The sequence below is a fragment of the Kogia breviceps genome, chromosome 1, assembly GCF_026419965.1.
Source record: "Kogia breviceps isolate mKogBre1 chromosome 1, mKogBre1 haplotype 1, whole genome shotgun sequence".
Classification (NCBI taxonomy): Eukaryota; Metazoa; Chordata; class Mammalia; order Artiodactyla; family Physeteridae; genus Kogia; species Kogia breviceps.
Window position 1 is genome coordinate 20190336 of NC_081310.1, and position 18396 is coordinate 20208731.

At 39.1% G+C, this 18396-nt stretch overlaps 1 protein-coding gene across 3 annotated transcripts in view; it reads left to right on the forward strand.

Moving 5' to 3' along the window:
• MIA3 (MIA SH3 domain ER export factor 3) overlaps positions 1-18396 on the forward strand; it is a 57928-nt gene that overhangs the window by 20526 nt on the left and 19006 nt on the right. For 2 of the 3 annotated variants that reach the window (XM_067028042.1, XM_067028053.1), the window contains 7 exons: positions 11674-11805; positions 14964-14985; positions 15696-15784; positions 16153-16230; positions 16316-16426; positions 17767-17838; positions 18019-18123. In XM_067028042.1, the coding sequence (XP_066884143.1) occupies positions 11674-11805; positions 14964-14985; positions 15696-15784; positions 16153-16230; positions 16316-16426; positions 17767-17838; positions 18019-18123 (609 nt within the window). Of the gene's footprint in view, positions 1-10452; positions 10716-11673; positions 11806-14963; positions 14986-15695; positions 15785-16152; positions 16231-16315; positions 16427-17766; positions 17839-18018; positions 18124-18396 lie in introns of those variants that run through there. The other variant, XM_059071183.2, reaches the window with a different exon arrangement.

An 18396-nucleotide genomic window follows, 5' to 3' on the forward strand; every position in this document is an offset into this window, starting at 1 on the left:
CAACTCCTTTGTCAGTACCTATTGCAAATAATTTCTTCCAGACTCTGGCTTGGCCTTTCAATCTCTTAACATTGCCCTTTTTTTTTTTTTTTTTGTGGTATGCGGGCCTCTCACTGTTGTGGCCTCTCCCGTTGTGGAGCACAGGCTCCGGACGCACAGGCTCCGTGGCCATGGCTCACGGGCCCAGCCGCTCTGCGGCATGTGGGATCTTCCTGGACCGTTGCACGAACCCGTGTCCCCTGCATTTGCAGGCGGACTCTCAACCACTGCGCCACCAGGGAAGCCCAACATTGCCTTTTAAAGAGCAAATTTTTAACTTTGATGAGCACTATCTTATTAATGTTTACTTTTATGTAAAGTGCTTTTTATTTCCTGCCTAAGGAACCTTAGGCACTTCCAACGACGTGAATATTTTCTCATGTTTTCTTCTAGAAGTTTTATAGTTATACCTTTCATGATTAAGTCTGTGTTCCATTTTGAGTTAATTTTTGTGAATGATGTGAGGTAAAGGTCAGGTTTCATATTTCCCCCCGCAAATGGATATCTATTTGCTCCCATACCATTTCTTTCCCCTTCAAATTACTTGGCACCTTGAGGTGAAATCAGTTGACCATATATGCATGTCTCTTGCTGGACTTGATTCTGTTCCACTGATCTCTGTTTCTGTCCTAAGACAATACCACACGCTTTTAATTACTACAGCTTTATATTAGGTCTTGCAGTCAGGTAGTTCTTTTGCAAAATGGTTTTGGCTACCGCATTTCCATTGCATTTCCATGTACATTTTAGAATCAACTTACCAGTTTCTACAAAAAAGCTTGCTGAGAGTTTGATTGTTATTATATTGAATCTACAGATGAGTTTGGGAAGAACTTATATCAACAAATATTAAGGCTTCTAATCAAGTTCATCTCTACATTCATTTAGATCTTCAATTTGTCTAAACAATGATTTGTAGTTTTCACTGTACAAGTCTCATGGGTATTTTGTTTATGTATGCCATGTATTTCATGGTTTTTGAGGTTGTAAATTGTATCTTTTTTACGTTTTGTTTACAATTACTTTTTTTGCTGATGTGTAGAAATACAGTTGACTTTTGTATGTTGACCTTGTACCGTACTAAATTTACTTATTATTTACTTATTATCTTAGTACTTATTTACTAAATTATCTATTATTTCTAGAGGGAGTTGTAGATTTCATAGGATTCTCTGTGTAGATGATCATGTCATCTATGAATAAACACACCTTTTAAAATAGTCAGATTAATTAAAGCATAATTTACATCTAGTAAAATTCACCCTTTCTGTGTACAGTTCTGTGAGCTTTCACATTATTTTTTCGTCCCCTTTCTCTTGCCTCTCCTTCTAGGATTCTAACTATACATATGTTAGCTCACTTTATGTAGTTCCACAGGTCACTGAGGCTCTGTTCTTTTTGGTGGTTGTTTTTTAGCCCTTTTATGTCTTTGCTTCAGTTTAAGTACTTCCTGTTGCTGTCTTCAAGTTCATTGATCTTTTCTTTTGTGGAATCTAATCTGTTGTTAAGCCCATCAAGTGAATTTTTTATTCCTGATATTTTATTTTTTAGCTCTAAAAGTTACACTTAGTCCTATTTTGTATCTTCCATTTCTCTTCTTAGTATGGTCATTTTAAAAAAATTCTTAAATATATTTTATGATTCTTTTAAAGCCCTTTAAAGCTAATAGTCTGTCATCTCTTGCAATTTCTTGGTTTGTTTTTACTTATCTCTTAGCTATGGGATACATTTTCCTGCTTTTTTCCATGTCTAAAGTTTTTCTTTTTGGTTTGTTTGTTTTTTGGATGCTAGGCACTGTGAATGTGAATGTTGTTGGGTGCCTGGGTTTTGCTGGCTTCCTTTAAAAAGTATTTAAGTTTGTTTTGCTAAGCTGTTAAGTTACTTGATGATCAGCTTGATCCTTTCTAGTCTTATTTTTAAGATCTGTTAGGAGGTGTAGTATATGTATAGTCTTTACTCTAGGGCTAGTGTTTCCCTACTATGATGATGTTATTCTTCTGTAATGTACTAAATGCCTTGAGCATTCATTAACGTTAATTCATGCTGACTAGCTGCAATACAAATGTCTCCCAGCCCTGTGTTAACTGGGAATTGTTCAGCTTCCAGCCTCCTTATAGTTGTTCTTTTTGCCTGTAATTGTTCTTTGCTGATCCTCAAGGAATCTTGCTTACACAGGTGCTGCTTTGAGTTCAGCCCAAGACTGAAGGAGTCATCCTTGCAGATTTCTGGAACTCTTTCTTTGTAGTTCTCATCTTTCTGATAACTTTCCTTGCATATTTCAGGCACCTCAGTCTTCCTGAGCTCTGATCTCTGCCTCCTAGTGAGACTGGTATACTCTGCTTTGGTTCTCCCTGCCTGTACTGAGGTCTAGAAAGTGCCTCTAGGTAGAAAGCTGGGTGATCACAGGGCTTACCTCATCTGTTTCCCTTCTCTCAGGAGTCACAATTGTGTGCTGCCTATTGTTCTGTTTCTGAAAAACTGTTTTTTTTTTCATATATTTTGTCCAGTTTTCTAGTTATTTTCAGTGGGAGGGCAAGTATCAGATTAGTTACTCTGTCTATAGGTGTCTCTTTTTTGTTTGTTGCAATGTATTCATTGAAGAAACAGGTTTGGCTGCTAGGGGGTATCATAGTGTGGATTTTGCTAACTGCATTCCCCTAGTACAATTGAACATTTTCCCTTGTTCTTTATATTTCTTGGGAATTGGTTGGTCAGATTGGTAGTCAGATTCCGTTTCAATTTTGTTTGGCAAGAATACTTAATAGAAGTTGTATACTTCTGTCAGGAGGCAGCTAATGTCTAGATGTCCCTCTTTTTTTGATGTTACTAGTCATTGGTGACATTGACTAAATCTGTATCAGAGGCTGCAGAATGGTAATTGACTGTATTATTCCTGCTTCATATAAAGGCTGGGATACTTCTACAAAGAGAAATTTACAATCAACTATGCTTTACACTGAGATTTGGTGTGTATAGTTAAGGCAGTATAAATATTTGATTCTTTCTGTTTAAATAGTTTTCAAAATAATGAGTTGTCTTCCCAGCATTATCCAGAGATTCCCAGAGGCTTTTGTGTGTGTGTCTCTTCTAATTCTTTTTTTTTTTTTTTTTTTGTGGTACGTGGGCCTCTCACTGTCGTGGCCTCTCCCGTTGCGGAGCACAGGCTCCGGACGTGCAGGCTCAGCGGCCATGGCTCACGGGCCCAGCCGCTCTGCGGCATGTGGGATCTTCCCGGACCGGGGCACGAACCCGCGTCCCCTGCATCGGCAGGCGGATTCTCAACCACTGCGCCACCAGGGAAGCCCTCTTCTAATTCTTTTTTAAGAATCATTATGATGTCATGAATTTGAAAATATTTAGTGTGTTACAATCCACTGTAGTTATTATTCTTATCAGTGCTCAATTTCTCCCATTGTTGGTCAGTGGGAGCCTCTTAAGCTTGGCTCCTGGGCCCTTTTGACAGCACCTCATGGTCACTGATACCTTCCTTGCTTTCTAGTGTAACTAGATGTTCCAAGCTCATTTTGTACATTTTCTGCCCAGATCTCGAAGGAGCTATTTCTCTAAAGAGCCCTGGTTCCTTTTAGTGGGAAATGGTATTTAGAGGCAACATTCTGGGTACTGAGATTGCCTATTGCTTTTGAGTTGGCCATCAGGTCTAGGCCTTTTTTAGAGGACAAAGCTAGAAAATATGTGGGGATTTTCTTATGTGAATATTCATCATGATGCCACGTGGGTGCTCCCAATCAGAATTAAGGATGCCAGTGGAATTTAAGCTAACCACATCTATCTGACATTGTATTTTCTTTCTCCAGTGTTGGAAATCTCAGCTTTTACTGACATCAACATAATCATTTACCTTATTTTACAATATTCACATAACAGTATTAAAAATACCAATATCAACACTGCCACCAGCGATACATTATTGAAAATATTGCAAGGATGTTTTGCAATTCTTTCTGTCTTTATCCCACTAGGGTTTGCCTGAAATAATTCCTTAATGTTGTTCTGCCACCAACTTGATACAGTTAGGTTAATTGTTTCATATTTGCTTTCAATTTTTAGGGATTGTTTTTTAAGATTTTTAAATTTTAGAATTATCTAACGTTTACAAGAGCCCAAGTCAATTTGTAAAACAAGGTCTATTCAGAGAAGTCTAACTTTTGTCCTAGTTCCATCCAACCTGATACCCTCCTCTATAGGTATTTTTAAAATTAATTTAATTATCTACCCTACCATTAAAAAATAAGCAAATGATTTCTGCATCTAGCCAAGATAGATTTTTAGGTACCAGCGTTACCCTCCTAAGTGAAACAGCTAAAAAGAAAAAAATCAGACAAAAATACATGAAACAACAGTTTTCAAGTCATCAGGTAAAAAAAGGACAGTAATTCCTGAAAGGTAGGGAACAGATACCATGAGGGCTACAATTGTTACATTTTATTGCCTTGACAAAGTTCCCAACCTGTGGCAGAGAAAGGAGGGAACCCTGAGTTAAGGGGATGGAGCTGAAGGGAAAGCAAAGCAGCTAGAATTCACAGCGCGGAGTACCAAAGGGAGAGCACTACACAGAGAGAGAACCCTAGGGATCTTTGAGAGGTCCACCTTTGAGTATTCATCTGAGTACTGATAGCACATGAGTGTGACAAGACTGTTCAAGGTCAGAGAAACACATCAGTGAGTAGAGGGAACAGTTGCTGACACAGGGCCAGGAACAGCACCTCCTAATTCTAGGGGAATTGGGCAGAGTTTCAGAAGGGTCTTGCCACAGACTAACTGTTGCTCATGTCTTACATAACAAATCTTAAAAGCAAGACCCAAAAGAATCAAATTGTTTCCCAGTAATTTACCTGCATCCCAGGACAAAGCTTAAGAACATCTGTTGTATTAGTTAGGGTTCTCTAGAGAAACAGAACCAAGAGGATCTATATAGGAAGAGATTTATACAGAGATGGAGGCTGAGAAGTCCCACAGTATGCAGTCTACAAGCTGGCGACCCCACAGTCCAAAGTCAGTAATCAGTCCAAAGTCCAACGGCCTGGGGAGCCGACGATGAGATTCCAGTCTAGGTCTGAGGGCCTGAGAAGCCGGAGCACCAAGAATAGAAGACTGATGTTCCAGCTCAAGAAATCGGGGAAGAAGGGACAAATTCCTTCTTCTGCATTTTGTTCTATTCAGGCCCTCAGTGGATGGATGATGCCCCCACTGGAGAGGGCAACTTTACTGATTCCATCAATTCAAATGCTAATCTCCTCTGGAGACACACACAGACATATCCCCAAATGACATTTAATCGGGCTACCCCATGATCAGCCAAACTGACATAAAAAATTCACCATCACATTTATTCATAATGTATGGCATCCAGTCAAAGATTACCAGGCATGCAAAGAGGCGAGAAAAGATGACTCATGATGAGGAGAAAAATCAGCCGATCAAAACCAACCAAGAACTGCCAGAGATGTTAGAATTAGGCAAGGATATTAAACAGTTATTATTACCATTTAAGTAGAGACATGAAAGATTTTTTTTTTTTTAAGGCCCAAATCAGGGCTTCCCTGGTGGTGCAGTGGTTGAGAGTCCACCCGCCGATGCAGGGGACGCGGGTTCGTGCCCCAGTCCGGGAAGATCCCACATGCCGCGGAGCGGCTGGGCCCGTGAACCATGGCCACTGAGCCTGCGTCTGGAGCCTGTGCTCCGCAACAGGAGAGGCCACAACAGTGAGAGGCCCGTGTACCGCAAAAAAAAAAAAAAAAAAAAAGACCCAAATCGAACTTCTAAAGATGAACTGCCTGAAGTGATAAATATACTGAGTGGGATTAATACTAGACTAAACATTGTAGATGAAAAGATTAGTGAACTTGAAGATATAGTAATAGAAGCTATCCAAAATGAAACATACAGGAGAAAAAAGACTCAAGAAAAATGAACAGTCATTAGTGAGCTGTGGGGACACTTTCAAGCACTATAATAAATGTATAACTGGAATTCCTGCAGGAAAGGATAGAGAGGTCCAGAAAATTATTTGAAGAAATAATGAGTGAAAATTTTCCAAAATTTATGAAAATTATAGACCCACAGATCTAAGAAGTTCAATGAAACCCAAGTATAAGAAGCATGAAGAAAACTACACCAAGACATATCATAATCAAGTTGATCAAAATAAGTGATAAAGAGCAATCATAAAAGCAGCTAGAGAAAAGAGATTTTAGGAAGTAAGATAAGGTTGACGTCACGTTTCTTGTTGGAAACAAGGAATGGGAGAATACAGTAGAATAATATCTTTTAATATACTTCAAGGACTTCCCTGGTGGCGCAGTGGTTAAGAATTTGCCTGCCAATTCAGGGGACGTGGGTTCAAGCCCTGGTCCGGGAAGATCCCACATGCCGCAGAGCAACTAAGCCCGTGCGCCACAACTACTGAGCCTGCGCTCTAGAGCCCGCGAGCCACAACTACTGAGCCCACGCGCCTAGAGCCTATGCTTTGCAACAAAGACAAACCACTGCAATGAGAAGCCCGCACACAGCAACAAAGAGTAGCCTCTGCTCGCCACAACTGGAGAAAGCCCACGCACAGTAACAAAGACCCAACACAGCCCCCAAAATTAATTAATTAATTAATTTAAAAATATATATATATATAAACTTCAAGAGCAATACTGTTAATCCCCAGTATCCTACCCAGCAAAATAATTTTCAGAAACAAAGATTAAATGAAGATTTTTTCCAACATACAAGAGCTGCAAGAATTCACCAGCACATATGCACAATAAGAAATGTTAAAGGAAGACCTTTAGGCATAAGGAAAATGACAACAGATGGAAATAATGGAGCTACACAAAGGAGTGAAGAATGCAGAAATGGTAGCCATATGTGTAAATATACAAAACCATGATCTCATTATTTAAATATCTTTAAAAGTTAATTTACTGTTTAAAGAAAAATATTATTAATGAACTGTGGGGTTTAGAAAATATGTAAAACTAAAACATTTGACAGCAATAGTTGAAAGGTCAGGAGAGGGAGAAGTGGTAAAAATAACTTGTAAAATTCTTATTGCATATATGATGAAGTAGTATAGTATCTCTTGAAGGTAGACTGATAAGTTAAAGATGTATAGTATAAACTCTGAAGTAACCACTAGAATAACAAAACAAGGAGTTATAGCTAATAAACCAGCAAAGGAGATAAAACAGAATCATTAAAAGACTTGATTCAAAAGAAGGCAGAATCAGGGAGAAAGGAAACAAAGAACAGATGGGACAAACAGAAAAAAAAAAAGAGATGCTAGGCTTAAACTTAATCATATCAAGCCACAGACTAGGAAGGAATCATTGCAAAGCATATATCTCATAAAGGACTTACATCCCAAATATATAAAGAACTCTCAAAACTCATTAATAAGGAAACTGATAACCCAGTAAAATAACAGCACCAAAGAAGATATGTGATGTGGACAGCAAATAAGCACAGTAAAAAAAAAAAAAAAGCTCAACATCATTAATTATGAGGGAAATGCAAAGTTAAACCACCCTGAGTTATCACTGCACACAGCAGAATGACTAAAATTAAAAAGACCAAGTGTTGGAGAAGATGTGGAGGAACTGGAAATATACACTGCTGGTGGTGATACTGAAATGGTACAACCACCTTGGAAAACGTTTTGTCAGTTTCTTAAAAAGGTGGACCTATGCCTGTCAGATGATGCAGCCATCCCACTGCTAAGCATCTACCCCTAAGAAAAATAAGTTATACATCCATAGAAGGCCCTGTATGTCAATCTTCATTGCAGCTCAATTTGTAAAAGTCAAAAACTGGAAAAAACCCAAATGTCTATCAGCAGGTGAGTAAGTAAATAAATTGTGGTTTATCCCTACAATGAAACGCTACTCAGCAGTAAAAACTAATGACCTATTGATATATGCAGCAACATGGCTGAATCTCAATTTATACTGAGAGAAGCCAGAGAAAATAGAATACATAGTGAATTATTCCATATATATAAACTTTAGGAAATGCAGACTAATCCATAAGGACAGAAATTCTGTGACCCATGGTGGGAGGTAGGGTTACCAAGGAGATGAGACTTTTGGAGGTAAAGGATATATGTTCATTATCTTGAATGTGATGCTGGGTTCACAGATGGACTCATCCAGATGTGCACTTTAAATATGGACAGTTTATTGCATGTCAGTTTTACCTCAAAGCTGGAAAAAAAAAAAATTTCTCCTTTTATTTTTTTAGATAAAAATATACTTTTCTCCACCCCCTTTTTAAAATGTGTGTATATTCTAGACATCATACCCTAGCAGTATATAGAATTATTTGATTTCTTTTTTCCAGTTTCGTAATACAGTTGACTCTTGAACAATACGAGTTTGAAAATTGTTTGGATCCCTAATTATACGTGGATTGTTTTCAATAAATGCATACTACAGTATTACACAGTCTGGAGTTGGTTGAATCCTCAGATGCAGAAGAAGGATACCAAGGAAACTCGCATAAGGAGGGCCCACTGACTATAAATTGTATGGGGATTTTTGACTACTCAGTGGGTTTGTACCCCTAACCTCTGTGTCGTTCAGTGGTCAACTGTATACTTCACTGTATTCAACAGCTCTTCTGTCGATGGACAGTTTGGTTATTTCCAGTCTTCTGTTATTATAAATAATGCTGGAATAACATGGTTTTGTGCACATATCATTCCAACATTTGTTGTTATATTTCTAGTATCTTTGAGATAGAACTTTAGAAGTAGGATTGTTGCATCAGTAGGTAATTACACAGGTGATTTTGGGAGCCACTGCCAGATTACTGTTTATAGGGGTTGTTATTTTGTATAATGATCAGCAATGCATAAGAGTACCCATTTCCTCTGCATTCTGTCACTAAGAGAATATGTTGTCAAATGTTTAGATCTTGCCAATATAAGTGAGAAATGGTATCTCAGTGTGGGTTTAATTTGTATTTCTTTCATTATGAGTGAGAGAGAGCATGGTTCCCTGTTTGTGAGCTATTCCTACTTCTTTTCCTGAGGACTATCTATTCATTTTTTCAGCTCATTTTACTATAGGTTTGCTGGCCATTTTCTGTATTTGTAAAGTTGTTTATATTTTAGGAATATTAACCCTTTGTAATATGTTACAAATATTTTTTCCACAGGTTTTCATTGTCAGGCTTTGCTTATTTTGTATTTTTGTGTCCACGGGCTGGACACTTTTTTTTTTTTCTCCAAGTAATCAAGGTTACAAATCTTTTCCCTTGGATTTTGAGACCTAATTAGGAAGGCTTTGCTCACTCATAATACATCCATATTTTTTTGTAGTAGTTGTCTGTTCTCATTTTTTACATTCAGGTTTCTGACCCATTTGGAATGTATTCTTGTGAATAGTGAGAAAAAGATCGAATTTTTATTATTTTCCATTTGGTTATCCAGTTAGGCCAACACCACCTTATTAAAAAGTCTATTTTCCCCCCAACTGACTTACTGTATGCTGAGTTGCCAACGCAGTTGGGCCTATTTCTGGATTTTCTGTTCTGTTCCATGGTCTGTCTGTATTATTGGGCCAGTACCAGACTGTTTTAATTACAGAGCCTGCTTCAACCGCCTGCCTACCTTCCACCCATGCCATGCCCTTCATTTTCAGGCTTTTCCTGCTTGATTGTTCTAATGAATTGGCTTTATATTCAACTCATAGACATACCTTTAAAGCTCTGCAAACATCGCTTTTTCCCCCAGGTTAAATATCCTTAGTTCCTTCCACTTTCAGGACGCAATTTCCAGACTCTTCCTTGCCCTTTTCCACAAGTCCTATAACCCTAAAATGTGGGACCCAGAACTGACCTCATTGGCACAGGTGTGGTAATGACAAGATTCCCTAGAATTACACTTTTTAAAGGGGCATCGGCACGAATGTGGGACATTGTGGACATCTGGAGTCCAGGAAGGGCAAAAGCAAGCAGGACTGGAGCGGGCCGGGAAGGAACCTGGCCCAGGAGACGGGTGGCCGAGGCATGGGGTGGTCCATCAGAGGGGCGGGAGCGGCTTATCTCCTGTCTGGGCATTTTAGGGCACGTGCCCGGCGTCTCAGCACCTGGTGACAAAAGGATCCAGCTTTGGGCAGGAGTTACGTGGCTGGCCTTTCTCCTTTCCCCCAGCCCCCGCCCACTCTCCTCCTGCTCGAAGCTCCCGGGCCCATGGAACAGCGCTTTCTCTCCCAGTTCCTGCCGCAGGTGAGCCCCTTCATCTTCGCCTAGTTACTTGGTTTCTTCCGCGGAGGTCTCTTCGCTCTGCTCCCCCGCCCCGCTCGACCGTTGGTTTCTTCCGCTACGGCCCCGCCTACGGCGGACCCGGCCTCCGTAGAGTCTTGTACTTCCGCCCGGGGCCGTGTCTGATGACGTGTTTTACAGGAGGAGTAGGGCGAAAGTGCAAGCTGCCGGGGCAGGCGAAGTTCAGTCCAAGGTTCCGCCCCCTGAGCCGGGTTCCGAAGGAGGAAACGGAGACAGGGGGTCCGGTGTCATCCCGCGGGGAAGCATCGCCTCCGCTCCGCTGTCCCGTCACGATGGACTCAGTTCCTGCCACTGTGCCTTCTGTCACCTCTTCCCCGGGGGACCCGGAGCTTCTGGGACCCCTGTCGGTGCTCTACGCAGCCCTCATCGGCAGGCTCCTGGAGGTGACGGGCCCCCTCCCCCAGCTCTGGCAGGCGGGTGGACGAGTTCTTAGCGGACGGGTACAGCGACTGACTGGGCGAAGAGGAAATAGAGTGTGTGAGGCCCGAGGCGGGCAGGACGTTTCGGTGCTGTTTAAGGAGATGGCGGGAGTGTATTTGAGAAGGTTTTGTCGCGTGTTCATTTTTAAATTGAGTACTTATGATGTGCCAGGCACTGTGTTATTTTCTGGTACACAGTCGTGATCAAAACAAGCGAGCATCAGCAACGTCCCTACGGCCCCTTTTCACGTTATCCTCTGCACCTTCGGGGGATGGGGCCAATATGATAGTTAACTTCTACAGGGCCGTGAAAACAGTGTAGAAGCAGACAGGAGTTTAATGCGCTGTCTTTGAGGAAACATTTAAAATGAAAACATTGGGTTTATAGAAGACAGTTAAATTCAGAGCAGTCTGTCTAAACCAGTTATCAGGAAGTGTTTGAAGTTTCTCAGCGTTTGTCTTTCTGTGAGTAGAAAACAACGTTTCAAATCTTAGAGGAAAAGCTGATTATTTGCGTTGTTCAGTATCACTTCGGTTTTATTTGCAGCCATAGAAGATTCTATAGTATGTTTCAACTTGTTGTTTTATGTGGCTTAAGTCATAAAAACCAGCTAAGAGAAAAGTATGATCCAGAGGGATTCGAGCCATGTGTTGGACAACATGATGTGTAGGGCTGATTGCAAAATGGAAATATATGCTCAAAGTAAAGACAGATTTATAATGTTTAAAAATACATCAAGCCAAACAAGAAATAGGAAGCTGCTGGTATCCTCTTTTTATTGAAGCAGTGGAAACTATTCAAGAACTTTGAGGGGATAGCTATCTAATGGAGTTTGAATTAGATTTCTGCAGATGATTCTGTGACTAGCTTTATTGTAAATTTCTTTCAGGTTTCCCACAATTTCTAATATCTCTATTTCAGCTAGTTGCTACATTGCCTGATGATGTTCAGCCTGGGCCTGATTTTTATGGACTGCCCTGGAAGCCTGTACTGACCACTGCCTTCTTAGGAACTGTTTCATTTGCCATTTTCTTCTGGAGAACTATCCTTGCTGTGAGTAAATAAAATTAACGTATACCTTTAGACTCATAAATGCAGGACTGTTTTATAATCACTTGCCCTTTTGTTTCTTTTTTAGTTACTAAGTTGAACACAATATTTATAATCCAAGCTAACAGTGTAATCTTTGTTGGTAGAGACATAGGTGAACAAGACGACATGTGTATAATCTCAATGGGAAAACGTCAGTTTATAAATCAGAAGCCTTAAAAATGTTCATGTCCTTTTATATAGTATAATACCATATCTAGTAGTCTATTCTAAAGAAGTAACCGATCATACATTAGAGATATTGTACAGGGTGTTAAAAATGGAACCGTGTTATCAGAGTGAAAACTTCACACAACCTAAATTATCCATCGTGGGGGGGGGTTATTAAATCATTGTTCATCTATATAATGAGGTATTAGGCAGGTCTTAAAATTTATGTATTCCAAAGACATTGGGGCACAGAAAGTGCTCACAATTTAATGTTAAGTGGAAAAAAGCAGTAACCAAGACTTTAAAGTGTAGATAAACTGTGTATTATATAAAGGCATATATACGTACAGAAAAAATGTTGCAAATGGTAAAAATATATATCAGGAGAAGAGGTAAATTTTCAGTCCTTTTCCTTATATATATCTGTTTCACAGATTTTTCTAATTTGATCATGTGCTGTTGTGTTCAGAAAACATCTTTTTATTTGGAAATACATATTATATAGTGTCCAAAGACACACTATTAAAATTTTTATTCCTTAGGGTCTTTTTCTGTGCATAATTTATCTTTTGTGCTTATATATGTGTGTATATATATATATATATATATATATATACATATATGTGTATGCTCGTACAGATACATGCTTATGATTCTGTTTCGTGGTCATGTAACATAATTGAGGAAGAAGTAATTCTGTGTAAATGAGCTTTGCAGATGAAAAGCTTTCAGTTTCAGTTGAAGCTTAACAATTAAATGGCCACAAGCATTGGATGAGTACCATTCTAAACTTGAGTATTCTGATTTCTTAATTTTATCAGACATATCATTGTTAATAAGCTTTCTCTCCTTGCACAAGTGATTGTAAAATCACTTAAAAAGAAGGGTCTTTTGCCTGGATTCTTGTGAAGACTCCCTAAGCCTCATGAGGCTTTTTCTCAGATACAAGGAAAAAGAATAGAAAGGGTGAACAGAAGGGAAAACGGTGAAAACGTTTTCTGTTTCCCACTCTTGATTCTCCCATCTCCAAAACCGTGACATGGCTTAGATTTTTACAAGGTTATGTAGGCTTTATGTCCTAACTGCTGCCCTGCAGCCTCGACATTTGGGACCTTGGTCCCTACTCTCCTTGCCTGCTTGTTGCATCTTCCTGCTTTCTCTTTTCTGTTGATTTGGGTGAAAGGAGGATGAAGGAAGCTTACTCCCTCATTAGCAAGGCTGTGACATTAGAGAAATAGTTATTTATTTCTGTGTTGGAACTCTGAATGCAGTTTCCTGTTAACAGCATCATTAAAAATGGTATTAGATACTGTAATAATATCGAGATCATGGATGATTTGTGGACTGATCTGCGCATCTCATCACCATTTATGACGTTTGACGAGGGAAATAAGTTCTGGGTTACAAAGACGTTTAGTAACACTTTTTTAAAAATTGAGTACTGCTTGTATTTTATTCTCCTATAATTCGGTGCTGTTTTCAGGAGATGATTTAGAAGATGTTAGCTGTTATTTCTCTCATTGCTTGTGTATTTTCCTGTAGCAGTCTTCTTTTCCCTTTTAGATTTATGACTGCTATTTTTAGGGGGTTGGGAAAATCAGATGCTGTAGTCTATTAGATTTCTAAATTCACCCAGTAGCCAACTTTGATTAGGAATTCTAAGATGTTTTCTGATGAAAGAGGCATATCTTAGTACAACATTCATGCCTTTAACTTTCTTTCCTCAGAGTCTTTTTCAATTATCATTGTTTCTAGATCTCATTCTGGCTATTTGGGGTTGTCAAATAAATGATTTGGATAAGTGAAGCATTAGTATGTTTAATATGAAACCACTATTCCTCTTCACTTTTTTTAAATTGAGAAATAATTGACTAGTAACATTATATTAGTTTCAGGTGTACAAATAGTAATTTGATATTTGTATATATTGCAAAATGATTTCCAATAAGTCTAGTTATTAACATCCGTCACCAACGCATAGTTACAAGATCTTTTTCCCCTTTTCCCCCCTCTAAGATCTCTCTTAGCAACTTCCATATATATAATAATCCCTTTCCATTGTGGAACTTAAGTGCTCTTTTAATAAGATTGGTGCTCATTGAAAAGATACATGAACGTATCTTTTTTTTTAAATTAATTTATTTATTTTGGGTTGCGTTGGGTCTTCATTGCTGCGCGCGTGCTTTCTCTAGTTGTGGTGAGCGGGGGCTACTGTTGATTGCAATGCGCAGGCTTCTCATTGTGGTGGCGTCTCTTGTTGCAGAGCATGGGCTCTAGGCGTGTGGGCTTCAGTAGTTGTGGCACGCGGGTTCAGTAGTTGTGGCTCGCGGCCTCTAGACCGCAGGCTCAGTAGTTGTGGCACATGGGCTTAGTTGCTCCATGGCATGTGGGTCCTTCACGGAGCAGAGATCAAACCTGTGTCCCCTGCATTGGCAGGCGGATTCTTTTTTTTTTTTTTTTTTTTTTTCCTGTGGTACGTGGGCCTCTCACTGCTGTGGCCTCTCCCGCTGCGGAGCACAGGCTCAGCGGCCATGGCTCACGGGCCCAGCCTCTCCGCGGCATGTGGGATCCTCCCGGACCGGGGCACGAACCCGTATCCCCTGCATCGGCAGGCGGACTCTCAACCACTGCGCCACCAGGGAAGCCCGGCAGGCGGATTCTTAACCACTGCACCACCAGGGAAGTCCCTGTGAACATATCTTTAGTTGCAAAAATATAGTATTTACTTTAGTGCTTTTATCTATCAGAAACTATTAATGAAGTATCATTACCAATTAAATTTGAAATTTTTTTTAGCCTTTTCTTAGTTTTTAATCCTGTGGATCCTTATGCTGAACCAAACCATTATTAAATTTTCATTCTGTTATGATTTGACTATTGTGTTAAGAACTATAATATGTCTATTAATAAGATGTCTTGATATCAAATTTAATTTTATTTCTCTCTTTTAGGTAAAGAATAGAGTATATCAAGGTAAATATTCAGGCCTATTTTGTTATTTGTACTATTCCCTCAGTATTGGTATTTGATATGAGTTTTGTGTAAGCTAACAGTAGATATGGTGACTTCTGATCTCTGATTGACTTATTAACTTCTGAACATTTTACTAATCCTATGTTGCTAGCTTAGATGACAGAGTAGATGGTGATGCTAGTAGATGAGATAGGAGTTGAGGTGGCAGCAGGGAGAAGAGGATTCGGCTTGGGCAGATTGACTTTGAATGTTGAAGTAGTGCAATTTATTCCCTGTGAACAGTGTTCCTGTGCTAATGGTTTATTCAGTACAGTAAATACGTATTTAAGTAGATAATTTGAGGAATAGAGGTATGTCAGTATGCTTGCATTTTCTATTTCTATTTACAAATGGCATATATTTGAAATGATCACATTTGCTGAGAAAAAAGGTGCTCATGAAAGGGAAAGACATTGAGCTAAAACATTTTACTGTATTTCCTGTCTTTGGAATAAATTTAAATTGGAATCTCATTGAAGTAAGGGTTATTACGTTTTTCTTAAATTTTAATATTTTTACACCCTTAGTGCTGTTAACTACAGTTTGCTTCTTAAAGTCATAATAGTTATGCTGAGTTCATTTCCCTCAGAGTGCCAGATAGCATGTCTTTGCTGCTAATGCATGGGGTAATTCAATTTTTGATGATTTTATGGATTTCCCCCCCTTTTCAGTCACTGAACAGCAAATTTCTGAGAAGTTGAAGAATATCATGAAAGAAAATGCAGAGCTTGTACAAAAACTATCAAGTTATGAGCAGAAGGTATTAATTATTCTTTTAGTTTTCTCCCCCTGTGGTTCCAGCTCAAATTATTTCCTCCTGTCTTATAGTTCAGTTGTTATGGTGTTTTTAAATCATATTAAAAAAATTTTTTTATCTCCTACAAACTGTCCAAATGTGAAGCAATCATCATATGTGTAAAGTACTGCTTTCTTCTCTGAGGGATCTCCTATTTGGAGATAAGTTTTTTTTTTTCTTTTGGCTGTGTGGCCCAACATGTGGGTTCTTCCCTGACCAGGGATCGAACCTGTGCCCCCTGCAATGGAAGTGCAGAGTCTTAACCACTGAACCACCGGGGAAGTCCTGGAGATAAGTTTTGGTAGCACTATAATTTATGTTTCTAAATTTAGATAAAGGAATCAAAGAAACATGTTCAAGAAACCAAGAAACAAAACATGATTCTCTCTGATGAAGCAATTAGATTTAAGGTAAAAATCCCTTCTCTTTTTGAGATTACATTCTAAAGACAAAAGAAAAATAATGAGTAATTATTATTAATACCTTTTTTTGTAGGATAAAATCAAGAATCTCGAAGAAACTAATGAAATTCTGGGTGACACAGCTAAAAGTTTGCGTGCTATGTTAGAATCTGAGAGAGAACAGAATGCGAAGAATCAGGACTTGGTAAGAGTTTTGCTGTCAGGTGTTACTGTAAATTGGCTTTTGAACTATTTTGTAGGTTGGGTGAGATGAACTCTGCATTTTCCCATGCTTTAACTCGAATAATATTGGGAGTCAGGGAAGTTGAACCTACTTCTATGCGTTTTCGTGGAATTTTAAATGCTAATACCCCAAGTTATTAATTTTACAGGCCTCGGAAGTATTTTTGTCCTCGGCCCTGGGTAATTTTCATATTGCCTGGCTCTGCCCTTTGAAACATGTAGAGCAAATAAGAAATAGTTGCCCCTTTGAGTGGTCTTCGTACTTTGTTTTGATTTGTTTTTGCATGGTTCTTTTCTGAAAATAAACTTTAAATGCTAGAACAGTTTTTTTTTAAATTTTCTTTCTTTCTTTCTTTCTTTCTTTATCTTTGGCTGAGTTGGGTCTTCGTTGCTGCGCGCAGGTTTTCTCTAGCTGCGGCGAGCGGGGGCTGCTCTTTGTTGTGGTGCGCGGGCTTCTCAGTGCTGTGGCTTCTCGCGTTGCGGAGCATGGGCTCTGTGTGCGCAGGCTTCAGTAGTTGTGGCGCACGGGCTTAGTTGCTCTGCAGAATGCAGGATCTTCCTGGACCAGGGCTCGAACCCGTGTCCCCTGCATTGGCAGGTGGATTCTTAACCACTGCACCACCAGGGAAATCCCTAGAATGGTTTTTGAATTACATAAAAGTTGGAAAGATAGTAGAGAGGGTTCCCATATATTGCATACCCGGTTAAGCTTGATCACCTGGCTGAGGTAGTATTTGCCAGGTTTCTCTGCTATAAAGTTACTCTTTTTCCATCCTTGCATATAGTACTCTTTGGAAGGAAGTTACTGTGCACAGCCCACAGTTAAAGAGTGAAGGGGTTATGCTCTATCTCCTTGACAGACTCCTTGATACGTTTTGGGATTTTGTATCTGAGATGTGGCTCTTCCCTCTCAAGTCCAGCCATTTTTAGTTTAGCAAGAGAAGTTTTAAGTGACCTTGGGATTTTCTTCTCTACCACTAGGAAAAATCATTGATTTGAACTGGTTTACTTGAATTTTTTTCATTTTCTTTCCTTTGACTTTTTTGTCTCGTCATGTACCACATTATTTCATAACTAGGAAAGTTGTGGATGGTATGAAATATTTATGCCTTCAGTATTTTCTTTCCTCATGTCTTTACATTGTTGACTTTTCTCCTAAGCCAAGACTGAATCATCCGCTTTTACCTGCTATCCAGGGGATGGTTCTGGGATGTGTTTTGTTAATGTTTCTTCTTTTTATCATATATCCCAGTGTTTCTACTGAAATTCTAATACATTTTTGTGTTTTTTTTCCCATGGCAGATATCAGAAAACAAGAAATCTGTAGAGAAGTTAAAAGATGTTATTTCAGTGAATGCCTCAGAATTTTCAGAGGTAAAAGCTCTCTACAGTTCCTGCAAGACATATTAATATGATGTCTTAGTATTTTGAGGAGCAAACATTTGATGTGTGCTAGAAAATGCAAAAGACAAAAACCGTATGCCTAATTGGGAAAGTAACTTTTTGTGTGTTTTTCTTTGGAATTATTGCACTAATAGGAGTGTTTTGCTTTAGGTTCAAATTGCCCTTAATGAAGCTAAACTTAGTGAAGAGAAAGTGAAGTCTGAATGCCATCGGGTTCAAGAAGAAAATGCTAGACTTAAGAAGAAGAAAGAGCAGGTAAAGGAAAGTTAACATCATAGATTATGTAAACTAGAAAACCAAATATCATTACCTCTTGAATATCTTTTCTTGGCTATGGTTTTTAAGGAAATGAAGTATGTATGCAGGATTCAATTTTTAGATATGCAGAGTTTAAACTGCACTCCCCAAATTGAGTGCATGTGTACATTCTCCATCTGTTGTAGGTTTTCTGTTCTTTTGTACAATTCCTTGCAGCTATCAGAATGTGTAGTCTTTGTCTCATCCAGCACCAGCCAGTTATTAACTTGA